Consider the following 8,350-nt stretch of genomic DNA (forward strand, 5'->3'; position numbering starts at 1 on the left):
AATTCATGTGAGCTTGACACACAAACTAAGCCATCCTTGCTTCTTCATGTACTTTAAGTTTTTGTGTTTTTACAAAGGTGTAAATATCTAACTTTGATTGTGTTTACTGTTTGCCTGAAGACTGAGAAAGCGCTTTCTATGCACTGCTACATAACTAACGCACACAACTCTTTGAGATGGTGTTACTGATGGTGTTGCTGATACTGGCCGCATTGTCATTGTCACAGGAGAACTATGGCTTGGGGAAGTTAACAAGGCAAAGTAGTGGAGCCAGGACACAAACCCAGTGGTCTGATTCCAGAGCCTGAGCTCTCACCCCCTGGGTTATAAAGTTGGTGCTGTGCTGAAAGTTAGGTGGACGCAAGTGGATGTCAGATGTTCAGCAGGTTGAAACGTGTGTTTATAGATAAAGTTTCTGTTTTCTAGCTGAGTGGCATGAGAGAAAATGCTCTCAATTTTGTCACAGTGGCATTTGTCTTATCTCCTATGGTATTACAAGCTACTTAAAAACTATAAAGATTTCATCCTTTTCATAACTTTCAAACTCTACCATGAACTCTGTTCAAATGCCTGTTGACTAACCTAGATTGGCAGATATTTTGGCCAGTTATGCCATCTCACTGTCTTAGTGACATTTCACTTTTCACATATTGAGCAAGAGTTTCCTTCTTGTTATTGTCACCACTCTGCATTTAGGTGTCAGTGAGCACCTCTGTCCTGTCCTCTTTCACTAAGGTGTCTGCGCATCGTATTCTGAGGAGATGACTTTCAACAGCATCTCTGAAGGTGATTTGAATATGCATGTGGCTCATCCAGGAACGGTCATGTCACAGCAAACTATGCAGCTTATGCTATTCCAGGCCCCTGCTTCTCAGACTTTAAGCTGCATTTAGATCACCTGGGAATCTTGTTAAAATGCAGGACCCGAGATTCTGCATTTTTAATTATTTCTCAGGTGAAGCTGGCAATCTCAGTCCTTGGACCACACTTTGCTTACCTACACACTAAACTATCCAGTTTTTCTTGGGTCTGAAGAAAAAAATCTGGTTTGATTTCAAAGTCAAGGAAAAAGAAAAACTTTCCACATAATTTTCTCATTTTCTCCAAGTTTTTGTGTATCTGACCATAAAAATTAGGTTTGATATAAACCAAGTTATATGTTTTTAAGTTTCTAAACAAATATTTTAAATATGAAATGCTTCCATTTGGGTCCTAAATCTGTTGGTTCAAACATTTTTTCTATTTGGCTTCAAAGTTTTTGAAATTTATACCCCTACTGTAGACGATATCATGCAGTGTCTGACTTGAAACTTCTATAATCATCTGTTTATCAGAGCTGTCCAACCTCCAGCCCCATCTTGGGGCAGGCAGGTATAAGGCTTCTTTGGTCAGTATAAGTTAAATTCAAAACTCTGGGTATTAAAGGGACTAAAATCAGTTTTTAAGATTGCTGTGGGATTAACTCTTTGCCCTATGATTAACTCTTTGACCTGGTGGCCTTATTTTAATAAAAGCCAATTTAGGAATTTCCTACATTTGCTCAGAGCTCTTTTTTGGGTACCTTTGTCCCTGTGCTCTTCCAGTGATTGTCAGTATCACTCACTTTTGCTCTAACAAGGAGATGTTTGGTACTTATAACAGAGGCAGATGTAAAACAACAGCACTTGGGTCCCAAGATAAATCACACAAGACTGAAATGAATGAGACATTGTCAGAAATTGACCATTTTCAAAAGAAACAGGAATGTTATTGCCTGCCAATTCAATATAAGTGACCAGAATAATGTCATTTCATCTAGGAATGCATTAATAAAAGAATAGTGCCTAGGACAAAGAAGGTGACGGGCTTCTTCTACTTTGTATTGGCAAAGCCATACTTGGGGTAGTACAGCGTTCAGATGTGTGAGTGGGAGTGTGTGTGGGTGGGAGTGTGTGTGGGTGGGAGTGTGTGTGGGTGGGTGTATGAGCGTGGCTGTGACAGAGGTGACGGTGAGGCAAAAGAAAATGTAGCCACAATTTGTGAGAAACAATGAAAAAGATAACAGATTTCAAAAGATAAGCCAAGATTGTGAGAGCTTCAAACTGTGTTATAAATGCGAAGAAATAGGAGTATTTACTTTTGAAGTGTGTACACGTGGGTTTTGGAGTGGAAGTTAGTAAGACCTATTAATGGATGGATAGATGGACGAATGGGCCAATGGATAGGTAGGTGACAGAGAGACATATTGACCCACAGACGAACAGGCTATCTGTTGAATACATTCTACATGCCAGGCACTCAGCCAAACCCATTATGTATACTATGTTTTCATTCACCAAACAATCCTTTGAAATTAGTATTATCCCCACATGAAAACTAGTAAATATGAGGCACAGAGAAACTAAGTGACATGTCCAAAGTCATTGACTGGGTGACCCTATACTTTGTGCTCTTAATCTCTAGTTTATAACCCTGTGTGACCTTCAGAGAGGTGCACTGCTCAGATCTCCCTTATGGAAGTAACTTGCTGGCCAGCAGCAAGGAACACAGTTAGCTGACAGACCCCGGCTGTTACCCCCTAAGGGTCTGCTTCAGCTTTCTATCAGAGCCCATTTTTCTGAGGAGGCCCAGCAGTGACCAAGTGCAGCAAGGGTGACATAGGGTCTGGACATTTCTGCCATTCCAGTGCCCCTCTAATAGACAGTCTTCTCTTTGGAGCTCCCTGTTGAGTTGACTTTGTCAGTTCAGCATTGCAATCTGAGGCTCGCCCTGCCCGATTCTGCCTCATTCCCTTTTATCTGTGCAGGACTTTTTCTGAAGAAACTCCTTTTACTCCAGTGTCCATCTCAGCATCTGCTTCACGGAGCACCCGGCGGACACACCCTGGCTTCCAATATGTGGAGTGCTATCATGTAGAAAAGCATTTAGAATTGCTTAGTGTGGTGACGAGGGGTTGAATTAGGACAAAATGACTGAACTAATAGGGAAGCAGCTTTCACACATACGTAAGGAAGCCAGAAAGATTCTCTTCCTCAAAGCTGCTGTCTCCCTCCCTTCATCAAGACACAGGCACATCAAAGAGGGGACACATACTGCCCCCTTTCAAGATTTCCATGATGGTCAGATTACATAAGTAACCATATATTTCAGACAGTAAAGAGTAAGAGGTGGGAAAGTTTGGTAGGAAAAACATTAGCATAATCAGCATAAGGATCTGTATATAAGGAGACATTCATTAGGGGTGTAAATATTTACCAAGGGCTGGACTCTCTTGCAAGTACTGCATATACAATGATGTACTTAACAGTCCCTAACGCTGTGGAGCGTATATTTAAGTGCTATTGAGAAACTCAGCTGACCCTTTACTGAGACAAGCAATTGGAGCCATAATCACCGACAATGATCCTAAAGAAATTCCTGATATCTTTTTTCTCTCTCCCCACCCTCAGACCCCTATAGCATCCCTGGCATTTATAGTCTACATTTTCAAGAAATATATTACTATACGAATAGTGTTCTGAAGCAAATTTGTAAAGTTTGCAAGAGGAGTTTTTTTAAAAAGCAAGCTCAGCAATATTTGGGGGCTTTTAAAACTGATGATGCAGCTGACCTCCTGGAGACAGAGGCAGGGGGAGGGCCCTTATTGGTACAAATAAATAAGAGTCTCTGGTGCTGCTAACCCTCAGCTTGGACTCAGAGCTGAAGTCTGAACACCACCCCCAGGCAGAATGAGGCTCACCACGGCATCTCTGCTTCTCCTGCTGCTGGTCAGCAGCCTCTCTCCAGTTCATGGTGAGAACTTTCACTTATGTTTTCACTGTCCTTTGAACAGAAGTGGTCTTCAGCCATTTCAATTTCTTTCAATTAAAAATTATGGGGAAGTCTGATTAAAGAGGGAAAAAACTGCTTAGTTGTTTCTAGATTTCTAAACATAAGGTGATTAGGGATTTAACTCTTAGAAACTGAGGTATTTTTCTTGCTAAGATTTTCACTCATAGGAGGAAATACTGGAAGTCTAATATTGATTGACTTATATTTGGTTTGTATATTCCTGGCCTTTTTCACATTCAGCTCCTGCTACAACTAATTCTTTATGTGTATCTCTTTTTTGTTTTGCCTTCTCTGTTGCTACCCCCTCTAACCAAACCCTTTATAGGGTTTAAAGACTCTTGACCTAGTCTCCTGCAGCAAACATTCTCAATGCAATTCCATATGGTTAGCTCTGATGTCAACCATTGTTAAGTGCAACAGAGATATTTAAGTACACACATTCTACAAAGAAGCAGAATTCCAAGTCTAAACAGGGCAGCTATCTTTGTGTAAATAGCTATCTAGTTGAAATAGTAAGTTTTATATGGCTGAAGGAATGGATGCATCTGCAGAAAAAAATACTCTGCTCCAGTTTAGAAGACAAGTTTTTGTTCTTAAAATGCAGAGGTTTTTTCCCCCAATTTTTATTTTGCTTTCACATGTCATTTTCACTCCTCAAGACTCTCATTTCTCCTCTCCTCCATAAAGCTTTCCCATTGCTCCTGGCCACATTAGCCATTAGCAAATCCTCCATTCCCAGAATGCAGTTTAGACTTGGGTATAATGCAGCCTTCTGTGGTATGGTAGTTTTTATTCACTTGTTCTTCCACTAAATTGTCAACACCTTGAGAGTTGGGCCCTTTTATTTATAAATACGTGTTGAGCACGGTGGTAGGCACTCTGGATAAAGAAGATTCAGTAAATTTTTTTTTAAACCACTTAGATTTCATTAGCTGTCATTATAATGCATGAGATGGTTTACTTATAAAAATATCCAGTACTAATAACTTCTGCTGTTCAATAAAAATAATCTTGAATTTTTATTATTGGTTTTCGTTTGGTAACAATTTGCAACTGAGATGGAAGACCAACATATTAGACAAAAACAAAACATCATCTTTCATGGCATTTTCTCAAACAGGGGTTGGGGGTGAGCAGGATATAAGAGAGAGAACTATGTTACAGTATGTTTTTGCTCCCAGGTCTGTATAACCTGGTCATGTCTTTGGGTTTTATGTGCTGGGAGTGAAAATCAAATTGATTTCAAATTGCATTAATTTAACTGAGTTGTTATTATATGGACAATCACTTGAGTACGGATAAAATGCTACCACAAACTTCAACAAGTGTTGTGTTTTTAAAAAGCTAATTTTATTTTTAAGGTTTCAGTAGTAAATGATTGAAAATACTCAAGCCAAGACAAACAGAAATACAACTAAAGGCGTGTGGGTGGAAGCGCTAACTTGAAATTTTTAAATCTTCAAATGCACAGTATGAAAGATTAGTAATTAAATTCTCTTAATGAATTGTATGCCAAAAGGATTAAAATAACTGCTGTGTGTTTGCAGGTATTCTGGAGGCTTACAACACAAACTTGAAGTGTAAATGTATCCGATCAGCCTCCTATTTCCCCCTACGTTCAATTGATAAGATTCAAATCGTGTCTCCTGGGAACGGTTGCCCAAAGAAAGAAATTCTGTAAGTTGCAAGAAAAGAATAAATATGACTCCTTTCTCCCAATGAAAATCAGATTGAGATTACTGTATGTTACCAAAGAGATTTACTTGAGTGTTGCTAAAAATTCTCACACTAACAATGAGACTCGGTAATATGTAAGTGCTTACTTTGCAGGAGCCTAAGTGCTTTACATGCACTCACTCATTTTATTCCTTCAACAGCTCTGTTAAAGTGTGCCTGTTGTTGTCACTTCTTTACAGATGCAGAAACTGAGGTTTAGGGAGGTTAACTAACTGCATGAGGCTCACTGTTAGAAAGGGAGAGAGCCAGGACTGCACCCACAGTTTCCCATTCCAAAGCCTCTTCACAACACCCCTAAGCGTTAGCAAGGCATAGCACCTTTCTTGGGACATTGCTTTCATTAGCCCTTCCCATGATCTCCATTAGACTTTTGGAATGTTTGTAAGAAGCTACTTCTGTTTGTTCCATTTTGATACGAATGCTTTGGGCCTCAGACCGGGTGTACTTAACTTGTAAAAAAAAGAAATACAGGATATCAGAAATGCATACAGAAATTTTTCATTACAAAGGCTTTATACTTTCACTAATGTCTTTACCAATGAAAGTTCTAACTAAACTACAATTATTGCCCTCAGTCTCAGAGATGTGAAGTCTAGCCATAACCTCTTTGGGAAAGTTCCTTTGGCTGTATAGAAAACTGGGACTCCTTTCTTTTGATTACATTTCCTCTGTCATGACCAAAGGAAGTAATCTGCCCTGATTTTCTCTCCTTTACTTCAATAGCTTTGAAATGACAAAAATTTGATTTCATATCGTCTCATCAAACCAGATAAAGAAACAAAAGCTATAAATTATTCCAGATGGTCAGAAATCTGTTTTTCTATTGTGAACTCAGAAACCAAATTGGTAGAGTCTGCCCAAGAACTCAGCTGTTTCATGACCTCTGACCTCTCTAAGATTTCCTTACAAAGATGGAGTTTCAAAGTTAAATGAATAGATCCTTGCTCCTTGTCATTTATAGCTCAGATAAATGACACATTGAAATATTGTGTTTTGTTTGAGGTCACACCAGTAGAGAGTCAAGCCTCCCAGTTTTCTATCACCTGGGAGACCTCGCTTTTCCACTGCAGGTAAAGCACTTAACACTGTGTCTGGCACTTGATAACCATTCAGATCATACTCATGGAAAGCAGTGGATTCAGATCATGCTCATGGACAGCAGTGGCTACACTGTGGGTTCTAGAGCCAGACAATCTTCATTTGAATCCTGCTCTATCATGTATTTGTTGTGAAATCTTGGACAAGTTATTTAAACACTCAAAGCCTTAAATTCCTCATAAGAAGGTGAGGAAGTAATAGTTGCTCTAGAATAGGATTTTTGTGAGATGAATTGAGATATTCCTTGTCACTTGCTGAGCATAGAGCCTGGCATGTTGCAAGTACTTGACAAATACTAGTTATTAATTATTATTGCTGCTTCTGTTATTGCTTAATTTCTTAGAGCTGGGAAAGCCTTGATAGCTGGTTGTTTGATAAAATGCGGGTGTCAGAGCAATCAGCTCTGCAACCTCTTCCACGTTAAATTTCATTGAAATTTCTCAGATAAAAGGTCTTCAAGACAGTGTTTTCTATTTTGCTCTCCTAAGCTCAAAGGACAAGCACATTTTAAAGATATTGTGATATAATTTTAGAAGTGAGACAACCTCAGAGTCAGCTATTGGGTTCATCTCCAACTCATGTAAAGTTTATCAAGAAAACACTAACCTCTGACATGTGAGAGTCTCTCAATTTTGGATTCACCTCCACCAGTTCACATATATTGGTCCACAAATGATTATTTTCTTACTCCTTAGACCTCATGCTACAAATCACCTATCCCAGACCCCAAACTGTACAGCTCCAATTTCACTTTATCTAGGAATAATTATTTTCATACCCAATTCTTTATTAAAAGTATAGGATTGATTAAAATGTAACATTGCTTTATTTTTATTTTTATTTATTTTCCCCCAGACTCTGGAGGAAGAATAAGTTAGTTGCCTGTGTGAATCCTGAAGCCAAATGGATACAAAAAGCAGTGGAATTGTTTCAGAAGTAAGTCAGACATAACCAAGGGCTTTCAAATTCCAATTTGTACTGAAGGGTTTCCTTTTCCTGGGTGGTTAAAATGGGGACCATTTAAAATTTATGAGACGTTCCTAAGACAAAAAAAAGTGTCTGTTTTTTGCTATTATTACTTATCAGGTAGAGTAGGGGTGATTCATTCCAGCAGCTCAGCAAACTAAACTGGAGGCCAGTATGCATAATTTTCCTTATTTGATATCTTCAGGTGGAAAGTCACAGTTTCTTGTGGATGTTTCTCTAAAGGTGACTTTTTTCTTTTTTCTTTTGTTTTTGTTTCACAGAAAAATTTCTCCTTCAACTCCATCATCTAAAGTGACTAAAAAAAGAACTTCCTGATGCCAATATTCCCACTAAGAACACCTACATTCTCCTCTTATCCCTACTCTGGATTTTAGTTTTGTGCTTGGTTGGATCTTTTCCAAGAAGAACTTTCACTTACAAATGAGCATGAGACTATATGTAAAAATAACCTTGCAGAAGCGAATGGGGCAAACCCAAGCTTTTTCACATACAGGACCCTACATACTTAAGAGTTCACATTCTTACCCGTCAACAAGGAAAGTTTCTTTGAGAATAGTTATTTAGTTATCAATCATACGGGATTTTAAAAATAATATACTTCTTGTTTAATGCTAAACTTTCTTAGAAAAGAAGGGAATGAGACTTTAAACCTCAAATCTGAACATGTGGCTTGAATTAAGAAGAGAATTATAGAATGTATTTCAATAACTTTACGTCC

At 38.6% G+C, this 8,350-nt stretch overlaps 1 protein-coding gene across 1 annotated transcript; it reads left to right on the top strand.

Annotated features, from left to right (window-relative positions):
- The first annotated feature begins 3,707 nt into the window (after positions 1–3,707).
- CXCL13 (C-X-C motif chemokine ligand 13) lies at positions 3,708–7,585 on the top strand. The gene is made up of 3 exons (XM_063107538.1): positions 3,708–3,771; positions 5,358–5,487; positions 7,501–7,585. The coding sequence occupies exons 1-3, from the start codon at positions 3,708–3,710 to the stop codon at positions 7,583–7,585; spliced, it is 279 nt and encodes a 92-aa protein (XP_062963608.1).
- Positions 7,586–8,350: the final 765 nt, after the last annotated feature.

This window comes from Cynocephalus volans, chromosome 9 (assembly GCF_027409185.1).
Source record: "Cynocephalus volans isolate mCynVol1 chromosome 9, mCynVol1.pri, whole genome shotgun sequence".
NCBI classification, from domain to species: Eukaryota; Metazoa; Chordata; class Mammalia; order Dermoptera; family Cynocephalidae; genus Cynocephalus; species Cynocephalus volans.